A 14,463-nucleotide genomic window follows, 5' to 3' on the forward strand; every position below is an offset into this window, starting at 1 on the left:
AAGTGTTTCAAATTGATTCAGCCATGTCTGACTATAATGAATTAAGGAATGTTTTTCTTCTTTGTTTTTCCTTTACAGTATTGAAGACACTTTAGCTGCAAAGGTTTCCTAAACAAACATTAGTGGTGACATTTAATAGAAAGTAAAAACAAAAATCATTTGGAAGCAATAACTTTATATTTAATTGGAAACATTGTACTGTTTAAATGTTTATAGGAAATGTGCTTTTTGGGCTTATAGCCTGCCTCACAGTGCTCATTCTTTTACCATTTTTGGACTAAACTTGGATTGACTGCTGACAAATGAACGGTTTTAAACTGGAAATAGCCTCACTGACAGAAGCATTTCTTTCATTTCTTTCCTCATTGCCATTGAACTTTTTTTTTCTTCTCTCAGGAGTTGTGTTCTGCCTTTGAGGCCAAGGAGGAGCTGTATCACGAGTTGCTAAACAAGGGTCACCAGCTGCTCGCGATGACGCCCGAGGGCCCAGACAGCAACATGGAGCATGACCTTACCAATCTGAAGGAGAAGTGGGAAGCCGTGCAGGCAAAGGTCACCGAGAGAAAGGTAGTGCGGGGAGTCTTCACTGAATGGCTTTCACTGCCTTAAACCTGATAATTGAAGTGATCCCTGCAAGGGATCACTGACAAACACTTGAGTCATGAAGGTGCAGCTGAAAGCCTTTAATCCCAGTGTTGGTAATGAATGGTGTAAGTGTTGGCAATGACACACAGGATGTGGTTACACGGTAGATCACAGCAGTGGAGTTGCTGCCTCAGTGGAAAATCAGTATTCTCATTTGTTCCCTGTGAAGTGAAGATCTGACAAGTCTGTAAAATTAAAGATTAAAACAGACATTTGAAACTTCTTTTTTTTTGCCAAAATAAACAGACATTATGTTGTTTTAAGAGAGTAATATAGAATCTCTTCTTTATCATCTCTCACTAGAGATATCTGTTTCACTTTTTATTGTACTGTTTGCAAAAGCAAACATTACAGTATTAACTTTGGTCCTGCTCCCTGGAATTCTGGGAAATCTTACAGCTTGTCCAGCCACTGTGACTCTCCTTCTGCCTGGAGCACAATTTGAAAGCAGAAACATCATGTTTCGTAGAATTTTGTTATCTGCGCTGAGTTTTTTTTCTTTTTTGTCTGCAGGCAAAACTAGAGGAAGCTCTGACACTGGCAACAGATTTCCACAACTCTCTTCAAGACTTTATTGTTTGGCTAACCCAAGCAGAACAGACGCTGAACATGGTCTCCCCTGCTTCCCTCATACTGGAGACCATCATGTTTCAAATTGATGAGCATAAGGTAATGTTTGTTGACATAGAGCGGCTGTGCAGCCTCTGGAAGGAAATGAAATGCTTTAGAAAATAAATCGTTTTTTTTTTTTAATTCTGCATGATTAGTGAATGTTGTCCTGGAATAAACTATTTTTAAAATTATATCAACTAAAGTTTTCTTTTTTATTTGCTGTTCTCTTTTCGTGCAGATATTTGTGACAGAGGTGAACTCCCACAGAGAGCACATCATTGAACTGGACAAGACAGGAACGCATCTGAAGTACTTCAGCCAGAAACAAGACGTGGTGCTGATCAAGAACCTTCTGCTGAGCGTGCAGGGCCGCTGGGAGAAGCTGGTGCAGAAATCTGTAGAGCGAGGTCGCTTGCTGGACGATGCCAGAAAGAGAGCGAAACAGGTACTGGACTCTGTATGTTTCTACTGACTCTGTTACGGGCTTATTTTACCGCTATCAGGAACTTTTATTACAGTTGGAAAGCTCACTGGAAAAAATATAATAAGCCTGTTTAACATCCTGTCTGCATGCTGTTATTGCACTTTTATTAGTGTCAACCGCTTCTTTTCTTTGGGCCAGAAAGCTCAATCATGTGAACATAAAGCAGAACATTGTGATAAATTAAGTTAAATGATGCATTTTTCAGATTCTCTTACACTGTTTCCTAATTTTTCTGTAGTTCCATGAGACCTTCAATAAACTGATGGAATGGTTGGATGAATCTGAGAGTGCTCTGGACTCTGAAGTGGAAATTGCCAATGAACCAGACAAAATCAAGACTCAGCTGGTGCAGCACAAGGTGACAAATCATATATTTTTAGAGTAGTTCATGTCAGAGCTTTACTTTCATCTGTCAAAAGGAAATTTCTGCACCTGAACTGATTTTTCATAGGTGAAAATTTCACACGTACAAGATAAAACTGTTTGTGGATGCTCTCCTCAGTTTCTTCAAAAACATTGATGTCTTCAACATCTTGCTCTCACCTTCTTATACAGCTTTTAGCTAGCCTTTTGCTTCTTTTAGCTAGTGCTTTGCTTCATTTAGGTGTTACCTAGTGTTTTAGTTCTTTTCGCAAGTGTCCTGCGTCTTTTAGCTTTAACAGCTCCGTTTCAGCTAATTCAGAAAAAATTCTGCAAAGTCATTCAGCACTCACCGCATTTTTACAGAAAGTACATTTTCTCTAGTTTACACTTGATTCTTGTCGTGTTTGCAGTGTTATGTGGGGAGATCGAGCTAATCCTATCATAATCCTGGGAGGGACCAAATGTATTAGGGATTGGATACTTTTAATCTCTGTGGAGCATTGGCTGAAATTTGACCTCCTTTTTTGCTTTCCCCCACAGAACAATGCTTTCTTAATTACAACACGCATACAGATTAGAAAACATTTTAACATTTCGTCACCAGAAAGAAGAAAGTCTGTTTGCCCGTACGTCTACAGACTTCGATTGGTCCACTAAAGCTGACTCTTCTTCTTGCATGTAGGAGTTCCAAAAAGCTTTGGGCAGCAAACACTCCGTGTATGACACTACAGCTCGAACAGGCCGAGCCCTGAAAGACAAAACTGCCCTTCAGGATGACAAACAGAAACTGGATGACATGCTGAGCGAACTGAGGGACAAATGGGACACTGTTTGTGGCAAATCAGTAGAAAGGTGAAGATTCTTCTACTCACATTTGCTTCTGTCTTTTATCTCTTCTACCTGTAGTCAAACGAAAAGTCTTCTACACTTGTCACTTGTTTTCCTCTGCAGACAAAACAAGCTGGAGGAAGCCCTGCTGTTCTCTGGTCAGTTTACAGATGCCCTCCAGGCTCTCATTGACTGGCTGTATAAAGTGGAACCTCAGCTGGCTGAGGACCAGCCCGTGCATGGAGACATTGATCTGGTTCTCAACCTGATAGACAACCACAAGGTATAAAACCAACACCACACCAAAAGTATAAGATGTCAAACTTTTGTTGATCTGATTGTTGATTACTGATGTTTGCAAAAGTGTCTAAACCTGACTTTTTTAAGGTTTCACTGCATCACTACCCTTTCCTTTGATCCTTTTATTGGCTTTTTCTAATCACAACGACACTTAAACCACACCAGAGATGGGCTATAAATTCAAGAACTGAAGGCAATAGCGCTCTCATACCTTTTTCAATAAAGTCTGCTGTTTTTAAATGTTTTTTTGTTTTTTATATTTCTGGAAAACCAATATTATTGTGCTTACTCCTTTCAAAAATTATATTTAAAAATATGATTCATGTCATCTTGTTGCTGCAGGTTTTTCAGAAGGAGCTGGGGAAGAAAACGGTGAGCGTTCAGGCTCTCAAACGTTCAGCGAGGGAGCTGATCGAGAGCAGCCATGACGACTCCTCCTGGGTGAAAGTCCAGATGCAGGAGCTGAGCACTCGCTGGGAGACGGTGTGCAACCTTTCAGTGTCCAAGCAGACCCGGCTTGAGCAGTCCCTCTGCCAGGTACCATAGAGTCTCCCGCTGTCTTCACACAGAAGGTAAAGTCACTCATTGAGCCATAATAATGTGTGTCTTCTTGCTGCAGGCTGAGGAATTTCACTCTGCTGTTCATATCCTGCTGGAGTGGCTAGCTGAGGCCGAGCAGAGTTTACGTTTCCACGGCAGCCTGCCTGATGATGAGGAGGCTCTGCGGGGGCTTATTGAACAACAAAAGGCAAGTGATGCAATTTTTTATGCTGTATTTATTTTAAAAATCTCTATTTTTTTATTTAAAATTGTATTTTAGAAAGTTTTGGCTCTGATATTAAAAAACTAAACTTGCCAGCATTCTTTTTTGATTAAGTCTTTTTCTTGAGTAAACAGTTAAGACTCTGTTTTGCAACCTGTCATCCTTCAGGCCAAAAACAGAGTGCTTTAGGTTATTTTCCCAAGTATGATTTCATTTGACCAAAATAGCTCTGCATTGTTCTTACATTAAACCATGCATGGGCAGTGTTTCATTTTTATGTTTACTGATGGTAATCCAGTTCCAAGAGCAAACTCTTCTCTATTTACTACTTTTAAGGAGTTCATAAAAAAGCAGGAAGAAAAGCGAGTGGGACTGAACAAAGCAATCAGCATGGGGGAGGCCATTCTTAGCATCTGCCATCCGGATTCCATCACAACAATCAAGCACTGGAACACCATCATTAAAGCCAGATTTGAAGAGGTCAGTATGCAGCTGCTTGCTGGCAGATATACCTCTCATATGTGTAGATTTGACAGAACACATTGCTCTATTTGAATTTGTTAAGCTGCAATAAAGATTTATTACAATTACTACATGTTGCTATGTAACTATTTTTTCTTTAAATGATAATGTTGTGTGCATTAAAAAAATGACATGACTTTATTGAAAAATAGCTTTTATGTTTTTAGTAGTAACAGTGTTCATAATGCTCCTGTTATAGGTGCAGGCTTGGGCGCGGCAGCACCAACAGCGACTTGCCACGGCCCTCACTGATTTGTTAGCCACTCAGGATTTGCTGGAAAATCTTCTGACCTGGCTGCAGTGGGCTGAGACCAACCTCAACGGCAGAGACAAGGAGCCGATGCCTCAGGAGATTGAGGAGATCAAAAACCTCATAGCAGAACATCAGGTGAAGTCAAACTGCAAGTAAAAACAATTACACCAAGATTTTTTTTTATTATTTGTTTGTATGACAGAAATTGGTATTTTCCCCCTGCAGGCATTCATGGAGGAAATGACCAGAAAGCAGCCAGACGTTGACAAAATTACCAAAACACACAAGAGGAAGCCTGCTGTGGAGCCTCAAATTCAATCTCAGATTCCTGTTCTGGACAAAGGAAGAGCTGGAAGTATGCATCACACTAATATCCCTCACAGAACAAAACCTGAACCACCTGGTCTTGTGTTGAGTCACTGCAGTGTGACGTGACATCCTCATCTTCCCCATTTCAGCACCTGGAATGATGTCATTGTGAATCTATTCTTTTTGTTCACGAGGTTAAAACACAGTCTTGGTAAAAGATTTTGTGTTTCATTTACAGGAAAACGCTCTCCCACACAAACGATGTACTCATCAACCACACAGGCTCCTATAGAAACCAAGAACCCACGAGTCAACCTGCTGGTCACCAGCTGGCAGCACGTATGGCTGCTGGCTTTGGACAGAAGGAGGAAACTCAATGATGCTTTGGACAGACAGGAGGAGGTAAATCCAGATTTCAGTCTTATGGCAAACAGGTGTTTCAGTCAAATCGATGCTCACTCTTTTTTTCTTTCTTTAGTTAAAGGATTTTGCTAACTTTGACTTTGATGTGTGGCGGAAGCGCTACATGCGCTGGATGAACCACAAAAAGTCTCGTGTCATGGACTTTTTCCGCCGTATTGACAAAGATCAAGATGGCAAAGTGACCCGACAGGAGTTCATAGAGGGAATTCTCTCATCCAGTAAGTGTTCAGCACACAAAATCTCAGCTGATAGGCTTGTAACCAACCAGCAAAAAGGCTCATCTTACACCACATGATGGCTCTTTGACAGAATTCCCAACCAGCCGGCTGGAGATGAGCGCTGTGGCCGACATATTCGACAGAGACGGTGACGGATACATTGACTATTACGAGTTTGTGGCAGCACTCCATCCCAACAAAGATGCCTACAAGCCATTAACAGATGCCGACAAAATTGAAGATGAGGTAATAGAAATTGTCAACGCTTGATGTCTTAGATTATCACTCTGGGATGTATTTTAGTAACAATATTCTGTTTCTAGGTTACACGTCAAGTGGCAAAATGCAAATGTCCAAAACGATTCCAAGTGGAGCAAATCGGAGCAAACAAATACAGAGTAAGCAGATTTTTACCTGTGTATATTTAAAGAGAAACAAGCTATGTCACGATTATGAAATGGTTTAAATACTACTGTAATGTTCTTATGAAAAATTCATGTGAAGGTGAGTGCCAAATGTGATTAAACAAATGCTAACGGTTTAATATTTTCTTGTTTTTACGTCACCAGTTCTACCTTGGAAACCAGGTACATTTAAATGTCCTCTTTTGTTTCTTTTTTATTATTATTATTATTATTATTTTCTCCTGAGCTTTTTTAAGCCCCTTCTGCATTTACCATGTTCTTGTCTAATTAACACTTTTTGCCCAGATTTCTGGCTGCACTTTTTCAGACTGGAACTCAGAAGTAGAAACAAAATATATGTGGCAATCTGATTCAATTTATAAAGAAAAATATTTTAAGACAAAAACTGATGGTTGCTCAGTTTAAACATAACTTAAAAAAAAAAAGTTAAGTGAAAGAGTCATTAAAACTGCAACATGTTAAAGTTTTCTTCTCGTAAATGTTTTTAAATCTGCTTTTGAGTTTCAGAAATGTCAAGAATGGCTTGCCAGCACCATTTCAGCTAATGTTTTATTAGTTCATGGGCATAAATTCATCTGCTGAGCATATACTAATGCTTTCTGTGTGCTTGCTTTTAGTGCTTAAGCATCATGGGAATGACTTACATCCACCAGAGCTGACACAATTTTGTGCCTCAGCAAACTCACAATGTTTTTAAAAAATGTTTGGCAACCTTGATAATTTAATGAATACATTGCTTTTAATTGATTAATTTAACTTTTCCTGATATATAGGAAAAGTTATTTTCTGGTACGAGTCAGTGAGAAGGGATAGGATGGGGTTTATGTCGTGGTTTGTATTGATGTCTCACTCAACATTGAACTGAAATCACTCTTTTGACAGTTTGGTCTGGTTCACTGCTTACATGACTCCTTAATGGGCGATGAGACAATAGCAAACAGGGAAAATCAAAATCTTACCCACCATCTACACGTTGCAGTGTTGGAAAGCTGTATTCTGGTAAATGGTTACTCTTAAGCTGTTTCTTGTGCCTCTTTTCTTTATTTTTCCTTCATCACCTTTAATGTTTACGATCACTAGAATCACCAGATGCATTAAATCATTCTGATAATCATACCAGTGCAAGATTTTGAACAGTTTAAGACACACCATGCAGTAATAAGAACTTAGCAGAAGGTCATCAGTGTTTGATCATGTCTGCGTGTTGCACAGTGGTGAATTAGACAGCAATAACTTGAGCCATTCTTCATTTTCTCAAGAGCTAGCTGCATTTGATTTGCATCAGTGTCAGTGCATCCTGAGTATTTGAGTCGTAGCGATAGAAAATGCAACAGAGATTGTGGAAGTTTGATGTTTGTTCCTTTTGATCATGATGTGAGCCTGTTTTGGAGAGAAAGCATGCTGCCGTGACATTATGTGCAAATGTTTTTGTGCTAATGCTCATGATCACACTCAGCTGTCTGGCATCTGTCTCATCACATTCATAAGCCTTGGATTGTGTGTATTTATGAAAGATGGTCTGTGTTCTAATGCTTTATATGTGTGGTTGGTAAGGTGAAAACAAATTATTGTACACTAGTGACCTCTAGTGGTTTAATAATGTGCATTCAGCCATGTTTTAGTTGGAGGCTGAACTTGTAGTAAAAGGCTGAGCCTTCTTTTGACTGAAACCTGCACATATGCATAAATTACAAAAGTAAAAAAAAAAACAACCAGTTATATGTGTAAAGCTGTGGACTTTACATTTTATTTATGTCCCAGTTTTACTCAAACTTAACTGAGTATAAACCATAACAGTTTTGGATGTAGAGCTTGACTGATTTTGTTACTTTAAGGTTCATTTTGCTACTTCTTAAAAATAAGAACAGTAAGTAAAGGTGATTTTTTTCAGGCTGCTCCCCTTTTTACCTACAACGTGCATATTAGTTTTTTTGATTATTCTAAATTGAAAATAGGAGTGAGTCTTGGTAGGTTTTCATCTCTTGTATTTTTGGTTTGACCCTGATCCAGCCTTATGTGATCCTGAACACCGCACAGTCATAGAAATAAAAAAAAAAAGATTATTGGCTGATTATGTATTGAATGAAAATCAACCATCAGATGTCACAAAAATTCTGATGATGTAAAACTGCACTGTTTTCTCAGCTGATTTTAAATCAGTCATGCTCAACATTAAGTGGCTAAATGTACTACAAGAAGTTCTGGATATAAACAAAAAATAATCATATCAAAAATATGAGCTCAGTGTGTAGTTTAAATAAGGATATCCTAATTAAACACACCAGCTCACATTGGAAATCAGTTGAATGATCATTGCGTAAAAAAACGAGTGAAAATTGATGTTTTGTGTCAAATTTGTGTTTATGTGTCAACCTGTGCAACAAAAAAGAAGACCAGAATGGACATGATCCTAAACGTTTGTTATTAAAATAATCTCATTCCAATGAAAGTCATTTTAAATATAAACATGATTCCCTAAATCCCTCTGTTTTTTTGTGTTGCACAGCTTCTTATGTGAAGTAAAAACAACCTCACGGTGTGCTCGGCATTTTTCACACGTCCATCCTTTGCTTTCCTTTTCTCACACAGTTTGGAGACTCTCAGCAGCTGCGTCTTGTTCGAATTTTACGGAGCACGGTGATGGTGCGGGTGGGAGGAGGTTGGATGGCTCTGGATGAGTTCCTAGTGAAGAATGACCCTTGTCGAGGTGAGTTTAAGAAGGAAACCAGAAAACACAGCTGATGGATTAAAACTAGACCCTGTCCTTTCTCTGTTTCGTTAAAGCTCTGCTTCAGCGTTTGTTTACAACACTCTTGACACTTGAAAAAGTCTCAATTATTTGTTTAATCATGAATACATTATCAAATCTCTTTTGGAAGATGGACAGTCTTAATCAATTTATGATTCAATATGAAATTTACTACATAGATTCACTGCACAGATTAAAAAAATTAAAGATACCCAATGAAACAATCAACATTGTTTATTATGCACTAGACCAAATCTACAACACATTTAAGGTAGGAATAGTTAATCTCCTTGCAATAATTATTGGTGTCATTAGTGTGTTTCTACACTTGGAATTTAACTGTAAAAACATTTTTTTCTTTGTCCCAGATTTAAAGACTTTGGAGAGCTTGAAGTCTATTCAGTTTAAAACAGGAAGATTTCATCACTATTTTTATATTATGTTTTTACTCATTTATGACATGTTTTGTGCTTTTTGATCTAATTTATGCCATGTTTTATATTCACTTTAATGATGACTTACTGTCTTCTGTTGTCACTTTATTTCTAAAATTCAATTAAGTGAGCAAGATAGAAGATAAGAGTTTTGTTAAAACAGCTCTTGAAAACGTGTCTCATTTATTACCTGACTGACAGTTACTGATTATCATCTGGCTGTCAACATAGATGGAAAAAAATCCTCTCTGTGCCAACGAAAGCTTTAAAACCTGTTTCTACTTTCCTCTGCATTAATGATCAATCTGTGTGTCTCCTGCTTATAATCCTTCTCCTCCTGCTGAACATGGTATCGTTTCTTCTAGTTCATCATCATGGGAGCAAAATGTTGCGCTCGGAATCAAACTCTTCAATTACTCAGTCTCCTATAGGTTGGCAAATCTCACACTTTCTCACCTTGCTCCATGAACCCACTAGCGGTATGTGTGTCTGCACATCCGAGTGTGTGCTGCTTGTGTTGTTCCTGCGGTGTAGCACTTCTGTAGCGTAGCAACGTGTGAGCATCACTGTGAGTGAATGGTCTTTTCAGACACCAGCTCCGTTCTCATTCGCCCTATCGCTCAGCTGCAGCTGGGTTTCATGCATGCAGCTGTTCATGTCAGTCACATCGCCTGCTGTCACTCATGTGTGTTGGGAGTGGAAGCAACAAAATCATCACTTTTTACCCTCAGCATGTAACTTATTTTTAAAGTCAAAAGAAAAAAAATACTATAAACCATTATAAAGGAGAGAAATTTGCATTTTATGCAAAAATGCAGTGTGAACACTGACTGCTGAAAGACTGCTAAGATTTGTTGAAGAAGGTGAAACTTAGTTGTTGACTAAATATTCAAGAGGTGCTTATTTGACTGAATTATCTATATGTAAATATGTAGAAAATGTATTTATCATCGGGGGAATTTTAACATCATACACTGAACTAAAACCGTCTTTGAGGTTTATACTTTAACAATTAGACTTTTGCCTTTAAACTGCATGATACTTTGGTTTGAATCGTACTTGATTTATTCTGTGCTAATTATGTTTTCTTAGTTTTTGTAATTTTTCAGATTTTGGTTTTAGAAATCTTGGCACTTTGATTTATTTTAAAGCTGGCAATTAAAACAGAAACAAAACGATTATTCCACAACTGTTGGCAGCAGTACTTTGACTTCTGTTGAACAGTCTGGATGAGTTGTGATACTGCATGAGTCATGTGTTTCTAGTTACTTCTTTTATTTGAAAGAGGACACCCCCTTATTGTGATACTTTATTTTATAAGTCAGAAGTTTCCTAATAATTTCTCTGGCATGTATTTGGAAGCTTTCAAGAAATCACAAGGTCAATTGGTTATTATTCATAATAAAATATTATTAAAATTAAATAACTGTAAATCAGAAAATAAAATCATATTGTAACTGAAAAATTGTAAATATTTGCTGTATATATCACCTTGTTTAAAAAATCTAATTTTGCCTGTAATTTCCACCAAATATTGCTTCTGTGTCCAGAAGATTTTGTGAAATTATGTGGAAATTTGAGACTTAAAGGGGAAAATAAAGTGTTGTTTTTTTGTCATCATTGGCATCGTTATCATCATCATCTTCAGCACGAGTTAAGGTTATAATCACATACTTGGTTGACTTTATGACTAATTTGGACTTTATTTCTCAGCGAAAGGCAGGACCAACATGGAACTGCGAGAAAAGTTCATCCTCCCGGAGGGAACCACTCAGGTGATGGCGAGTTTCCGCTACAGAGGCCGGAGGTCTCGGCCGTCATCTAGAGGAGCTTCTCCCAACAGATCCATCTCCAGTCAGAGCTGCCCAATTCCGACGAACCCGACAGCCACTGGCACACCCAAGGTGAGGAGGGTCAGCCTGTCTCTGTTTCTGTCTCGCTCTCTGCCCCACTGTCCCCCACTTTCATTTTTAATCTAATTTTTTTGGTCATTTTGTCAATTTTATGTACCATTTCCATTTAGTGTTTCATGTAGTTTTTTTTTAAATTTGTGAATCCACATTTTTTTTATTTGATTTGCCATTGTTTCTCAGACTCCCCAACACATTTCCCGCAATTATGATAAGCCATGGCTTACAAACAGCAAATCCTGCACTCCTCTTAAATCATCTGACTCCTTTGAGAGCCAAGGTTCATCCTCAGAGGTATAGTCATGTTCAGCTCATGATGCCCAAAGGTTCAGTCACATGACCCAACTGAGATCTAATGCATTTTTAGCACAAGAAGTAAAAATTGAATTTGTGTGAATTGGTTTGCTTCATCATTTGAAAAAAATAAATAAATAAATGAAATGACCACAATGGTTGTAAAATGTTCTCCAGAGAAAAATGTCAGTTGGGTCTACAAACTTTAATTTCTTTAAATCATGGGCTGCCTTTTTGATGCTTTCTTAAAAGCTTTCTTCTTTATTTTGTAATGCACAACTATTTGTTAACTTATTAACACCTTCCACTAACGAGACATCGCTGTATTTACAAAAAAATTGTTATTGAAAGGATTTTTTTTTAATATATAACTTATTACTAACCCTGTAACGTTTGTCGTGTTTTTTTTACCAGCTCAGTGTGCACTTATTTAGATCGGGCTGCTTCCATGAAACAATTACAAGTAAAAGTATATTTAAATGTATTTTTTGTTTTGTTCTTACAGAGTACAGCAGTCCAGGGCAGCAAGTTACGTCTTCCTGGTTACTTATCTGGCAAAGGATTTCAGTCAGGGGAAGAGGCAACTTTGATTAATGCTGCTGTGCTGAAAGCTCGAACACAGACAATTGGTGGTGAGTAGAACTTTAAAAATGTATTATCTGAATGATGATCCACGACTGCTTTATGCAGAAATAAAAACTGATTGTTTGCAGGTTCCCAGCAGGTTGGTGGATATTTTTGATTGTTTGCTTGGTCACAGATCTGTTGTAATATTTGATTGTGGCTCGTTGACCTAACCAACTATTTATTTATTGCTTCCACTATAGGCAAAGGCAATAATGTTATTGCTTATGTGTGTGTGTGTGTGTGTGTGTGTGTGTGTGTGTGTGTGTGTGTGTTTGTGTGTTTGTAGAATTAGCAAAATATCTTATGAACCAGTGGACAGATTTTAATGAAACTTGCAGAAAGTAATCATTGGATGTATATTTACAATTGCGTAATGTTTAGAGTCAATGCAATTTGAGATGACTGCCACAATCAGCTAACATTACAAAACACAAATACGGCTATAATCAGTTTCAATCAGTCAATCAGTTTTACAGATATGGAGGTAAGATTTGGTGTGGTAGAAGCTAAGACTGATCCCCAACAATATTCAGATTGCGCTAGATGTTGGTTTAAAACTTTGCCATGTACTTTTTAGAGTCAATATCTCTCTGACTGTAAGCAAAATATATAATTAACAACTGGAAAGACATTCCTTCTAGGAATGCTAAGCCTTTAATATTCTTTTGTTTTCTTGTTTCTAGAGTCAAGGAAAAATTCCAGCCGACCCGGAAGTAAAGCCGGAAGCAGAGGGAGCAGTCGCAGAGGAAGTGATGCCTCAGACTTTGACATCTCAGACATCCAGTCTGTGTGCTCTGACGCGTCTGAGACAGTTGGAGAGTCCGCTCGAGCGACACCACGTTCTGTGTCCCGCCAACATGGAGGAAAACCCTCCAAGATCCCCACTCCTCAAAGAAAAACCACTTCCACAAGCAAACTGGCCAAGGGATCCAAGCGATAGTCAGTGGCCTTGAAACCAAACAACCCAGGAGCTAATTGCACCCTAAAAACATAATGGACACTGGAGACGTCTACCTTGTGAGACTGCAGATGTGTTGAGCGTTATTTAAATTGTTGCAAAGATGTAAAATATTCTGTTAAGAGGCAATATGGTTTAATATTGTGTGAGAATGGATTGTCGATGGCCTTGTGTGTTTGTTTTTAATGTATTTTATTTTTTTGTGAAATTGTTTTTTTTTATTATACTTAATTTTATTTATGCAAATCCTGTAGTGGATTGATGAACACTAGAAAAATCTGGGGATAACCATGTTGAACGGTTAGTTCAAATTTCTTCAAACTAATGAAGGGCAAAAAAAGGCAGGATAGTGTTTGGAAAGTTACCGAATGTACTGTAATTTATCACAGGTGATGTTTGGACTAGATGGTGCATTATTGTACCGCTTCAGGCACTGCAAATATTTATTTAAGTGCTATGTTATACTGCCAACTTGCATTTAAAGGGCAATGCAATATAGAACAATAATCCTTAGTAAGCACTCTGGAAAGCTTTGAAAACTCTTATTTATGAGAAGTAGCAGAAACCTTTTAATTATGAAGCTTTCAAATCTTATTTGTTTGTTTGTCAGCCACTGCAGCCTGTCTTTTGTTCCTCCACTTTACAGCAATGTGTTGCCTTGTAGAGGTGCCACTCCACAAAGCCACTCTCTGTGCATTCTCGTGTATGTATGGTCGTTTTGGTTGAGCTGAAATTGTTACTGTAAGTTTACTTTGTAATAAACCTGCTTGCAGAAAGCCCCATGAAACTACTTACAGAGTCATCTTTTTCTTATCTCTCTTCAGATATATTTGGATTTCTGTTTGGCATCTTTTATTTAACATAAATTATAATGTTCAGTGGTCTTTTCCCTTGCAGTCTACCTTAGAGTGGTGATTTAGTCAGGCTGGAATGTTTGCGGAAGATCTTGTATTTGACTGTGAAATGCCTCATCCTTTTCTCAGTTAGAAAGCTTGGATGATAAAGCAATATCTTCATCGAACAGACACAGAAACAAAGTGCCTGTTTTTAATGGAAATGTAGAAATTAATTCATTTAAACTTTATTTGCAAAGAGTTGCTTCAAAATGCTGTATGATGAAATGCACTGAAGGTCTTGTGAGCTGCACTGACAAACTCGTCAGTAACCTAAATTTGTGTCTTATTCCTACAACTGTATTGCTATTTCCTCCTCTTGGTATTTCCAACTTGCATTTTGTTTACCTGCCTCACTGTTTGCTGAGCTTCATTATTGGGACTATCAGCATTACCAGCCTATGGGAAGAGATGGATCCCCTGGGACCACAGGTACAGTGGAGCTCAGGGGTC

At 38.1% G+C, this 14,463-nt stretch overlaps 1 protein-coding gene across 24 annotated transcripts in view; it reads left to right on the forward strand.

The window, feature by feature from the left end:
- The window catches only part of dst (dystonin), a 94,715-nt gene extending 80,808 nt beyond the window's left edge, over nucleotides 1-13,907 (forward strand). For 11 of the 24 annotated variants that reach the window (XM_017412864.3, XM_017412865.3, XM_017412882.3 and 8 more), the window contains 23 exons: nucleotides 397-567; nucleotides 1,159-1,314; nucleotides 1,496-1,702; nucleotides 1,980-2,099; nucleotides 2,787-2,956; nucleotides 3,056-3,215; nucleotides 3,575-3,769; nucleotides 3,852-3,980; nucleotides 4,332-4,475; nucleotides 4,717-4,905; nucleotides 4,996-5,125; nucleotides 5,318-5,481; nucleotides 5,558-5,720; nucleotides 5,812-5,966; nucleotides 6,044-6,118; nucleotides 6,290-6,307; nucleotides 7,028-7,144; nucleotides 8,735-8,852; nucleotides 9,694-9,807; nucleotides 11,042-11,232; nucleotides 11,422-11,532; nucleotides 12,038-12,164; nucleotides 12,843-13,099. In XM_017412864.3, coding sequence (XP_017268353.1) covers nucleotides 397-567; nucleotides 1,159-1,314; nucleotides 1,496-1,702; nucleotides 1,980-2,099; nucleotides 2,787-2,956; nucleotides 3,056-3,215; nucleotides 3,575-3,769; nucleotides 3,852-3,980; nucleotides 4,332-4,475; nucleotides 4,717-4,905; nucleotides 4,996-5,125; nucleotides 5,318-5,481; nucleotides 5,558-5,720; nucleotides 5,812-5,966; nucleotides 6,044-6,118; nucleotides 6,290-6,307; nucleotides 7,028-7,144; nucleotides 8,735-8,852; nucleotides 9,694-9,807; nucleotides 11,042-11,232; nucleotides 11,422-11,532; nucleotides 12,038-12,164; nucleotides 12,843-13,099 — 3,381 coding nt within the window. Of the gene's footprint in view, nucleotides 1-396; nucleotides 568-1,158; nucleotides 1,315-1,495; nucleotides 1,703-1,979; nucleotides 2,100-2,786; nucleotides 2,957-3,055; nucleotides 3,216-3,574; nucleotides 3,770-3,851; nucleotides 3,981-4,331; nucleotides 4,476-4,716; nucleotides 4,906-4,995; nucleotides 5,126-5,317; nucleotides 5,482-5,557; nucleotides 5,721-5,811; nucleotides 5,967-6,043; nucleotides 6,119-6,289; nucleotides 6,308-7,027; nucleotides 7,145-8,734; nucleotides 8,853-9,693; nucleotides 9,808-11,041; nucleotides 11,233-11,421; nucleotides 11,533-12,037; nucleotides 12,165-12,842 lie in introns of all 24 variants that reach the window. The other 13 variants (XM_017412874.3, XM_017412861.3, XM_017412863.3 and 10 more) reach the window with 9 other exon arrangements.
- Nucleotides 13,908-14,463: the final 556 nt, after the last annotated feature.

The sequence above is a fragment of the Kryptolebias marmoratus genome, linkage group LG22 (genome assembly GCF_001649575.2).
Source record: "Kryptolebias marmoratus isolate JLee-2015 linkage group LG22, ASM164957v2, whole genome shotgun sequence".
NCBI lineage: Eukaryota > Metazoa > Chordata > Actinopteri > Cyprinodontiformes > Rivulidae > Kryptolebias > Kryptolebias marmoratus.